Source organism: Melitaea cinxia, chromosome 20 (assembly GCF_905220565.1).
Source record: "Melitaea cinxia chromosome 20, ilMelCinx1.1, whole genome shotgun sequence".
NCBI lineage: Eukaryota > Metazoa > Arthropoda > Insecta > Lepidoptera > Nymphalidae > Melitaea > Melitaea cinxia.
The window spans coordinates 4,132,984-4,143,989 of NC_059413.1; the positions used below are offsets into that span (position 1 = coordinate 4,132,984).

Below are 11,006 nucleotides of genomic sequence, written 5' to 3' on the forward strand. Positions count from 1 at the left end.
AATTGCGCTTTCACTACAGACATTTTTAAAAGTAAGTTTGAATTACCTATTAATTGTTGTTATTTTTTTTCAAGTGTTATATTTTGGTCTTGGCAACTCAGCATAATATTTCAAATACACCGTTTGTTATTTGTTTTATACTGTGTTTGTACTGTGTTTAAAGTTTTGAACTTGATATAAACTTTGTTGATACTTAAATGTCGAATTATGTTAACCATTATACGGGTCTAATAATACGAAAAAGTACATAACGATGGACCAGTCATATTCAGAAAGTGATGTTTCGATATCCCCGTCTCAGATTTTAGATCGTTTGCAAGTACTGAGACAGTTACAAATTTTACAACGCGGCAAACTGCAAAAGCACCGTCTACATTATGAAAATTCGCCTGAAATATCTTCTAGCTTAACTGAAATTGTAAGTCATTTTAGTAACAGTACGAGCTATAACACTTTTAGAAGTTTGTTGCAATCTACTCAAGAAAGTCACGATGTATCGCCTTATAAAAATACAAATAATTTATCAGAAAAAGATAATTTGCAAAATGTTATAGAAGGTGTCTCTGTATTAAACTTGTCTGATGAATCGGAGTTCATTGCTAACTCTGTGTCATCTAGAAATTCAAGTTCACCTAGAGTAGATCCTAATACGGAAAAATGCCCCGAAGAATTAGAACACAACCCATCCAAGAAGCAAATATCGTTAGATGATATGCCTATACTTTCTCCAAAAAAAGATTTCGAAACGCTAATTGCCGAAAAACTTAAAAATGAAAAGTGTGTAACAAAAGCAGTGAATACAGTACCACATGCTAAGAAAAATGTCAAAAAGCCCTTTCTTAGAAGAGGTGAAGGTATGGCACGGTTCGGTCTTCAGAAAAATGATTTAGTAATACAAAATACTAAATCACTACCCTGGAAAAGAAACAAATCAACTACTAATAATGTAAGTACAACTGCGAGTACAGTCACCACTAAACCTAAAATTAAGATAGCTAAAACTCGGGTTGATAAGATTCCAATACAAATATTAGAAAAAGATACCCAATCAAAAGATTTAGCTTTAAATAAGTGTGTAGCTTTAAATAAGCGTAGTCCTACTAATTCACATGAAAAAGTAACTTTAAAAGTGGGTACTTGTAGAGCTGAAGAAATTACAAAAGTAACACCAAAAAATAAAGAAACTGAAAATTCAGTAAATATATCTAACAATAATTCATCATCCATAAATACATTAGAATCAAGCTCTAATCTCTTACAAATAAATAAACACCAGAGCACTAGTAAAGGTAATACATGGGCATCTGTGTTTACAAAAGAACAAGGTGATTTTCTAAGACAGTTAAAACAAAGTGAATATTACAAAAATTTCACTTCTCCAGCAAAAAGTACAGTATCTGATGTAAGTTGTAATGAAGAGAATTCTAAATTAAGTCAGGAAAAAGAAATGGCTGAACAAAATTTGTTTGAACTTATTGAAAATAAAGTTATGCATGAAAGTTTTAATATAAATAATTCCTTCTTTAATCGTTTCTTGAAGAAAGCGAACATGGAATGTTCCGGAGAAAGTACTCCTCTAGTGATGCAAAAATGTTTGTACAAAAACCCTAATTTAATGCATATATTACCTTTAGATTCAAGAAAAAGGAGTGATACCACTTGCAGTGAATCTGAAACCTATACCAGTGAATGTACTGATTGCATTGAAAACTGTTCTATGGTGTCCAGCTGTTCTTGTCAAACTAAGCAAGGTAATGTTTCTGTTACTTGTGTTGAGGAAGAGAATGATAAAAAATGTGGAAATGCAAAAGGGCAACCAAAACTGGCTAAAGAAAATACAAAAGAAAAAGATGAAAGTCACAATGACACACTGACAGCAGAAAATGAAATGATCAAGTCTAATATGGCAGAGATGAATGCTAAATTAATAGCAACAAGTGAGCTCTTAAAAGATAGATTGAGAGAATTAGAAGATGAAATTGAAACATTTAGAAAGGAAAATATCAATTTGACCAAAATGCGAGAAGAGGTTGATATGGAACGTCAAAAATTATATGAAGAAAAAAATGCATTTGAACAAAAATTCAATGAAGAAAAAATCCTGTCTGAGTACCATTTAGCTGAAGAAAAGGAGAAACTTAATAAACTAAAACAAATGTATGAAAAGTATGTGAGGGAAATGAGGGGTAGATTAAGTAAAAAGGAAAAAGATGAAGTGGTTAACTTGAAAAAAGAAATTCATGATTTGAAAGAAGAAATAAAATTAAAAGACGCCAAATCAACTTCAATCATAGCACGACTTCGCAATCAAATTAAAATTATAGAAAAAGATAAAAAAAACCTTGAAGATGAAGTAGAAAAGCTAAAAAAAGAAAATAGGCGCATACAACACAGTAATGAAATAACGCGGCGAGTAACTAATATAAAATATTTAGAAGAAATTAATAAAAAACTTTCAAATATGACTTCAAAAGATTCCCGATCAAATGTAGAATTAGACTCAAACATAAAATATAAGGCTTTTGAAATTGAAAGACAAAGCAGAGTTAGAAAAAGTCAAGCTGTTCCCAAACGTAAATTAATACAAAGAGCAAAAAGTGTACCAAACTTGCATGTTACTTCTAGATATGCTAAATATTTTAGTCAAAAAGATTCAATTAGTGATAGAGAGAAAAACAAGACATTATATAATGATACTGAATGCAACTTGGTATCATATGCTGAAGATGTTCTTTCCAATGGTAGCAAAAGCCCATTGAATAATTCTGAACTATCAAATAATAATTCAGACAGTGAAGAGGACAATAGTTTAGAAAAAATATACAATGAAAGATTTAAGTCCATCTCGCCAGGAGCATCATCTAGTAAAACAGTGCAAACGGAAAATTTAAATAAGCTTTCAGGTGGCTCTAGTGAACACATTATTGAAAAAACATCTAGGAAATCATCTCAAAAATCTTTAGATAAAAGTTCTACATCTGACATGCTATACAATTCATATTCAAGAAATTCTAAATCCCCAGCGGTACCGTATAGTAATAGATCGTCTCATGATTCTAAATCACCATCAAATTTTTTCACCGAGAATCGTAACCATTCACCACACAATGATATTGATATTCGTCATAGAAATAAATCGCCAGTATCTAGTTTAAGCAACCATTCCTCTTCTAGTCACAAATTAGGAACTGTTATAAATAATGTCTATTGTGAACGCCTCATCCCCAGTCCGGAACCAACATCAAGTAAATCAAGCCTATCAAAGACTAATTTAAATCCAACAGAAATAAAAAAACCCGATGGTACAAGAGAGCTCAGATTTCCAAATGGTAATGTTAAAATCATATCTGCTGATGGAAAATATAGTAAGTTTGTATATTATAATGGTGATATAAAAGAGAACTTTTATAATGAAGGCAGAGTAAAGTATTTTTATGCTGAGACGAAGACATATCATACAACCCATCCCGATGGCTTAGAAGTACTGGAGTTTCCTGAGTAAGTTTTATAACTTCATAATAGCAGAAATATATTTTTTTTAAATATTTTGCTTTGTGATTGGAAAGACCTTCAGAATACAATAAATCTAATAATTTTATAATAAATATTTTAGTTTAACTACTCCTCAGCAAGTGTTGTATGTTTAATACTATAATGTAAAGGAAAAATGAAAATAAATTTTTAAATATACATTTATTTCCAGATACTTTTCGGTAACAATAATTTATGCATTTGCACTTATATTGTCAAATTATTCATTGCAGTGGCCAAGTTGAAAAGCGGTATAAGGATGGCTCTTCAGAAATCAAATTACCAAATGGAAGTATTCGTTATTTTGATCCTAAAAATGAACATGTGCGTGAGGAATGGCGTTTCCCAGACGGTTCTTTTCTTACAGTCTCGGCTAATGGAGAACAACGCATAGTCTTCGCTAATGGACAAGTAGAAGTACATGCAGAGGATCATAAGGTATACATGTTGTTCACAATATTTTTTTTACACAACTAGCTATCTATAATCTATCTATCTATAATCTATAATCTATAATAATATATATAAAAGCGAAAGGTCACTCACTCATCACGAAATCTCCGAAACTATAACACCTACAAACTTGAAATTTGGCAGGTAGGCTCCTTATAAGACGTAGGCATCCGCTAAGAACGGATTTTACGAAACTCGACCCCTAAGGGGGTAAAACGGTTGTTGCAATTTTGTATGAAAGTCCTATGTTTTTGAAGTAAGAGACTTGAAATTTAAAATGTATGCTCTATAGATGATGAAAAAGTGTCCAAATAATGTATCTTTAGAAATCAACTCCTTTTTGGTGCTAAAACGGGGGATAGTAGGTTGACTCACTCATCGCGAAACCTCCGAAACTATGACACCTAAAAACTTGAAATTTGGCAAATACGCTCATTATAGGTCGTAGACATCCGCTAAGAACGGATTTTATGAAATTCGACCCCTAGAGGCATAAAACGGGGGTTGGAAGTTTGTATGAAAGTCTCATGTTTTTGAAGTAAGAGACTTGAAATTAAAACGTGTGCTCTATAGATGATGAGAAGGAGTCTAAATAATGTATCTTTAGAAATCAACTCCCTTATGGGGTTAAAACAGGGGATGATAGGTTGACTCCCTCATCACGAAATCTCCGGAACTATAACAGCTACAAACTTGAAATTTGATAGATAATTTCCTTATAGAGTGTAGACATCTGTTAAGAACGGATTTTACGAAACTCGACCCCTAAAGGGGTAAAACGGGGGTTGGAAGTTTGTATGAAAGTCCTATGTTTTTGAAGTAAGAGACTTGAAATTTAAAATTTATGCTCTATAGATGGTAAAAAGGTGACCAAATAATGTATCTTTAGAAAGCAACTCCCTTTTGGGGTTAAAACGGGGGATGGTAGATTGACTCACTCATCACGAAATCTCGGGAACTATAGCACCTACAAACTTGAAATTTGGCAGGTAGGTTTCTTATAGGGCGTAAACAGCTACGAACTAATTTTACGAAAATCGACCCCTAAGGGGGGATCGATCCAAAAAACGGGGGTCGGAAGTTTGTATGAAAGTCTTATGTTTTTGAAGTAAGAGACTTGAAATGTACAATATATGCTCTATAGATGGTGAGGAGGTGTCCAAAAAATGCATCGTAATCTATATATCTATATAAAAGAGAAAGGTCACTAACTCACTCATCACGAGAACTGAAAAACCGCTGGATGGTCTGTCCATCCAGGTTGGACAAAGATAAAATTTGGCAGGGAGGTATAGTCAGCAGACGTCCGCTAAGAACGGATTTTACGATATTCCATCGCTAAGGAGGTTTAATTGGGGTTGATAGTTTGTATGAAACTTAAACAGCCTGAAAATAAAACTAAAAATGTGGTGTATAGAGGTTTTATAAAAATAACTATTAAATTATACTAAATTGTGCCTTTTAAAAAGTTACTCAGTTTGATAAGCGTTTCAAGTGACTGAAATAAAAAAATAATTTGCGTTAAACATTTTAATAGTAATGCATATCTTCATAACCACGCGGACGTAGTCGCGGGCAACAGTTAGTGTAATATAAAACAAAGTCCCCAAAAGTGTATGTGATCGATTCGCTCAAAATCTACTAACGGATTTTCACGCGGTTTCACCATTCGAGAAAGGGCTCCACCATTGGCAAGAGGAAGGTTTACGGAACGGCTAAGCCGATTTTGATGAGAGTTTCACTGGAAGTTTGCCGGGAAAACTTTGTGATACACTAATTTCAACGCGGGCGAAGCCGCGGGCACAGCTAGTATAATTATAATAATAAGAGCCTCTGAGTGCCCTCTAAGTAATTCAATGAATTTTATTATAAAGAAAATTTCAAAAACAACATTATTTGTTTTTAGCGACGAGAATTCCCTGACGGCAGTGTCAAATTAATCTACAATGATGGCACAGCAGAAACGCGTTATGCATCTGGTCGAATAAGAATTAAAGACAAACATGGAAATCTTATTATGGACTCTGCTCCTGGTTGAAAATATCTATATTTATATATATACTGTGATGATATTTCAAAAATACCCGCCTTTTAGTGCCTTATATAATTGAATGAAATAATTTGTATATTTAATGCATAGCAATTATTGTAGTATAGTATATATAGGATGATATGATATGACTTCAAACTGTTTCTTTAAATGAGGGGTTCTGTAGGTATAATAGATTACTTTCCACATGAAAAAAAATCTTTATATATTCTGGCAACGTACTTCTAAATAAGCATGTAATAACTATTCTGCTTAGCCCTAAAAAACGTCGATAACGTAATATATTAGTACTAACTGCCGCATACAACTAAAAAATCCCATATGGAATGACGAGTCTAAGTCTATCAAAGTAGCTTGTCTATTTAAACAATAAAATTTAAAAATTTGTAAGGGGTTTTTTTTCACGCAGAACATGATCTATTACACCTATTGAAGCCCGTCTGAGTTGAATAACCTGTATAGAATATTGAGTCCAACTTAATTTTTGACCGAATCAGTAAGATGCAATATGGTAGTGGTGTGTATAGTGGTGTAAAGGCTGTTTTACGCCGAGGCAACAATATGCGGCATTGTGGCATACTACATATTGTGGCGTGTGCCACTTATGTTAGGACACAACTCTGTACTACTAGTTAAAAACTTGCCTCTTAAATTTTTAACCATGACCAAGTAATTAGCTTACTGTTATAATTTATTACACGGTTATAATTTATGTATAGGTATAAGTATTATTGTATAGAATGAAAAATTTGTTTTTTAATGTGTCTAATGTTTGTAATTTTATATAAATTTGTTAATTATTGTAATGAATAAGTATATAATTAAATTAAAAGATAAAAAAGTAATATGCTATATTTATTATAATTATTTACCATATACTACAAACACTATTTATCAAATCTTCAATTTGCAGATATTTTATATCTTAAATCTGAAGTTGCTTTTGGTATTCCATTAAGTTTAAAATTAATTGGATGCATATTTTCTTCTGTACCAAATATCTTTTTCAGAGCCTCCCTAGCGGCCATTTCTTTTGCAATTGCAACTGTTTCACCAAAACCTAAAATATTAATTATTTTATGTATTAAAAAGTAGTGAAAGTTAACATAAAAATGAAGATGTGCATAATAACAAAACTCTTAGACAAAAAAAATGTTACAAAAAATTGCAATTAAATAATGCCAGTTAGAAGAAGAAAAAATATATTTAATAGCAGAACATAGACTCATCAATTTACTAATTGTTATGAAAACTATTCTGATGTACCAAGGATTTTTTTTAACTATTGTCATATATTTTTAATTTCCTTCTTTTTGTTAATTTTTGAATTGGCTGGCTCACCCTACAGACAGAGTCCTGTTTTGCAAACTAATTAAACGCATTAAGTTTTGATAGTTTTAATCTTCCACAAACATTAGAAGAGTAAAGAAAAGTGAATGAAATTAGTAAAGTCCTTCTAATGTTATTGTAAAGGGAAATAGGAATTTATTTATATATCACAAACCTGAAGATAGCATTTTCTTATCCAAGTAAAGACCAACTCTGTAACAGGCAAGTAGTGTATTTCTCCCAACCTCACCGATTAACCGTGGTTCCAACTGGCTGCTAGTTTTAGCTATTAAATCAGTGAGCATTGACCATGGATCTTCTATGTGCCAATAATCGTTTACATCTTGGCCTACAAATTTGATCAAAATTATTGTTATACCCTAGTAATGAATTTTATAAACAACATTTTATTAAACTGACATCATTTCGTTTAGAGGCATATAGAGATAATTGGAGGCATACAATAGCTGAATTATACGTGAAACAAATACAGTTGTAAGTACAGCACATTTTACTATGTAACATTAAAATCAACACATTTGAAAAAAAATAGAGAGGCTATAAATAACCAACTAACAGTAAATTTCAGGTGAATCAGTCATTGACAGGACACTTACGTACACAAGACAGTAATTTTATAAATAATATATATTATAAATAATAATAATATTGAATATATAATTTTATTATTTTTATTAAAGCTTTATTTGCAAGTAAGTTGTATATTTTGGTTATAATATTGGTTTTGATATTGCAGGTAAATGGAAGGACGCCAGTTTAATAAGATTCTGTATAACAATAATAATAATTCAGTAAAACATTAGTTCACACAAGTTAGCTTAAAAAGCGTACTTAATTACCTTGTAGCTGTGTTATTACAAAGTCTCTTACAAAATGGGCAGTTTGTTCCTCACCGGATGATTGCAACAAAGCTCCAACTATGGCTTTAAAGGTTTTTGCTAGAGTTTGTTGATCAACTGGATATTCCTAGAAACATAATATAATTCAATACACATTGTTTTACAAGATAAATATTTATGAAATGAAAAACTGATAGTTAATTTACTAACAGCTGCCAAAATGATGTCTTTTGTACCAAGGTACAAAGATATTTTGGATAGGACACTTTCACTGATAAGATAATTTTTAACGCTTGTTATGCCCTCCATTGGGAACTTTGGTAAAACTGTTTCCAAATATAATTTGATATATTCATCCATAAATTGTCCACCTGAAAATAATAAAAAAATAACATCATTAACTTTAAAATACTTATCTTTCGTAAGTTAAGGGATGAAATCATCTTCAAAACCAAAATATATAAGCTCGAAAGATACTAAATGCATGTATGATCAAGTGTTACCTTGTTCTGCTAATTCTCTATTATCTTTCATTTTTATATCAAAGTCCATTTCCTTTTGCTTCATTTCTTCCTTGATCACATAAGAACGATCTGTAAATGCTTGGAGTAAAAGTTCTGAATCAAACTCTTCGTTTAGACGCTTTCCAAAAGCGTACAATTCCGCTTCTAAATTCCATTCTAAAAATTGGTTCCTTGGATTTACGACTTTGCCTCCTTGCTTTTTTTCACGGTACTTTAATTCAATTAATGTTGGCGATACCCAACGATGTATTTTACGACCTAAGTTGTTAAAAATATACACATTACATACAGTATAAAACACCCATAGAACAAATATATATTTTTTTCTGCTGAATAACACTTACCTTGTGTGTTAAGAGGAATATTTAATCGAGTTCTTGTTAGAATAGTTGTGAAGCGCCTTACAAATGCCATTTTGCAAATATTATGTGTTACGTATGAATTTTAATGGAAGAAATACATGACTTTACGTACAATATTTATTCATAAATACAAACTGATAGCTAAACGTGTTTGATCGTATTTGGATTTTATTTGTGCTTTAAGGTTATGTTATTTTATTTCAGCAATGGTTAGGGATTTGAAGTTTTTAAATGGCATTTACAGTGACAAATGACAATAAAATAAAGCTGCCAAATACAAAAAATCAAAGCTATATTACACTGTACCAACACTGTACGCACACAAACGTTAGTCCGTTAGATACAATTTTTTAAGCTTAATAATATTAAAACAAAAGCAATTCAGACGATTGGTGAACCATTGTACAAAACAAAAGAATTTAAGTAAATTGTTAAAAGTTATTGTCTAACTTGTTTCCCCTAACCATTGACCTTTTTTGGGGTTTTAAGAAAAAACTTTAGCCTTAAATCTTCTTTTAATTAACTTTTAATGTATGTATATATTTTTTTATTATTTTTAATTTTTATGTTATTAATCTGTGACGGAGATCTCAAAGGTGCCACTCGCCTTTTGTTCTCCAACGACATGCTATCACCACATATCCCTGACACCCTTCAGGCCTTACGGACAAAACACCCTCCAGCTCCAGTAAACCCATTTTTTCTCGACCAACCAACAGCAGGGCAAGCATGCCCTCAAATTCAAAACAAAGATGTTATGGATGCCATTTTATCTTTTAAGCCAGGTTCGGCTGCAGGTTTGGATGGAATCTCACCCCAACATTTGAAAGACTTAACATCGCATTCTGTGGGTGATGCAGGCGAGCAACTTGTAAATTCGATCACTAAATTTATCAATTTTATGTATTCCGGTAATGTCAATCCAGAAATTGTTCCCATTCTTTTCGGCGTGAACCTCATCGCCCTCACCAAAAAGGACGGAGGGGTGAGACCAATTGCTGTTGTATCAATACTTCGACGTCTGGCCTCCAAAATTGTTGTTCGACATATTTTACCAAAATTGAATTCGGAATTTGAACCCGTACAGTTAGGCTTCGGTATAAAAGGAGGCTGTGAGGCAGCCATCCATGCCCTACACTCTTTCCTATCTTACGGCCAGCCTGACGTGTTGCTCAAAATCGACGTCAAAAATGCTTTCAATTCGGTAAATAAGGATACCCTGCGGACAGAAATAAAACAGCATATACCGGAAATATACAATTATCTTCTCAGTTACGCTGACCCAGCAAAATTATTACATCGTTTTAATGAACTGGCCTCGGAAGTAGGTTGTCAACAGGATGATCCCCTTGGGCCTGCAATTTTTAGTTTGGCTATAAATCCGATAGTTAAAAATCTAAATTCTAAATTCAACGTCTGGTATTTGGACGACGGACCCTAGGAGGTGATGTGGATACTGTGTTTTCGGACCTATTTTTAATCAAAAATAAATTTGAAGCCATTGGTTTGGAACTTAATTTTAGGAAATGCGAACTTTTTATAAATAACTGCGACTTAAATTTAAATGACGTAAAACAAAAATTTAATATTTTGGCTCCAAATATTAAAATAGTTAACGGTAATTATCTTTACCTCTTAGGTTCTCCAATTTTTGATGAATCTATTTCTGAATATATTAATAATTCAATCACTAAATTTCAAAATTCTGTTCGTCGTCTCCTTGAAATTAGTCCACATTATGCACTTTGTATCTTAAAATACTGTCTTTTCGTCCCAAAATTTACGTATGCGCTCCGTTGCTGCTCCTTTTGGGATCACTGGGATCTTGGGATCTTTTAACACAAGTAGACGACTTAATCAAAATTAGCTTAGAACCAATTCTTAATATGCAACTGAA

The 11,006-nt window shown here is 32.2% G+C and overlaps 2 protein-coding genes across 2 annotated transcripts; one reads left to right on the top strand and one right to left on the bottom strand.

Annotated features, from left to right (window-relative positions):
- The first annotated feature begins 105 nt into the window (after positions 1-105).
- LOC123663647 (centromere protein J) lies at positions 106-6,022 on the top strand. Its single transcript, XM_045598315.1, has 3 exons — positions 106-3,498; positions 3,765-3,969; positions 5,891-6,022. Exons 1-3 carry the CDS (start codon positions 254-256, stop codon positions 6,020-6,022), a joined length of 3,582 nt encoding a protein of 1,193 aa, XP_045454271.1. The 5' UTR covers positions 106-253.
- An 854-nt stretch (positions 6,023-6,876) lies between these two features.
- Positions 6,877-9,348, bottom strand: LOC123663204 (39S ribosomal protein L44, mitochondrial). The gene is made up of 6 exons (XM_045597901.1): positions 9,092-9,348; positions 8,727-9,005; positions 8,434-8,594; positions 8,224-8,350; positions 7,539-7,712; positions 6,877-7,094 (listed from the first exon to the last, which is right to left on the bottom strand). The coding sequence occupies exons 1-6, from the start codon at positions 9,159-9,161 to the stop codon at positions 6,937-6,939; spliced, it is 969 nt and encodes a 322-aa protein (XP_045453857.1). The 5' UTR covers positions 9,162-9,348; the 3' UTR covers positions 6,877-6,936.
- Between the last annotated feature and the right edge of the window lie 1,658 nt (positions 9,349-11,006).

Bases quoted from the DNA above. Each gene is read 5' to 3' on its own strand.
- LOC123663647 (XM_045598315.1), top strand. From the start codon at position 254: ATGGACCAGTCATATTCAGAAAGTGATGTTTCGATATCCCCGTCTCAG. The intron at 3,499-3,764 runs GTAAGTTTTATA...TATTCATTGCAG, and splicing joins GAAGTACTGGAGTTTCCTGA to TGGCCAAGTTGAAAAGCGGT. The intron at 3,970-5,890 runs GTATACATGTTG...ATTTGTTTTTAG, and splicing joins TACATGCAGAGGATCATAAG to CGACGAGAATTCCCTGACGG.
- LOC123663204 (XM_045597901.1), bottom strand. From the start codon at position 9,161: ATGGCATTTGTAAGGCGCTTCACAACTATTCTAACAAGAACTCGATTA. The intron at 8,351-8,433 runs GTTAGTAAATTA...TTATGTTTCTAG, and splicing joins AAGACATCATTTTGGCAGCT to GAATATCCAGTTGATCAACA. The intron at 7,095-7,538 runs GTTTGTGATATA...TTAATATTTTAG, and splicing joins TAAGAAAATGCTATCTTCAG to GTTTTGGTGAAACAGTTGCA.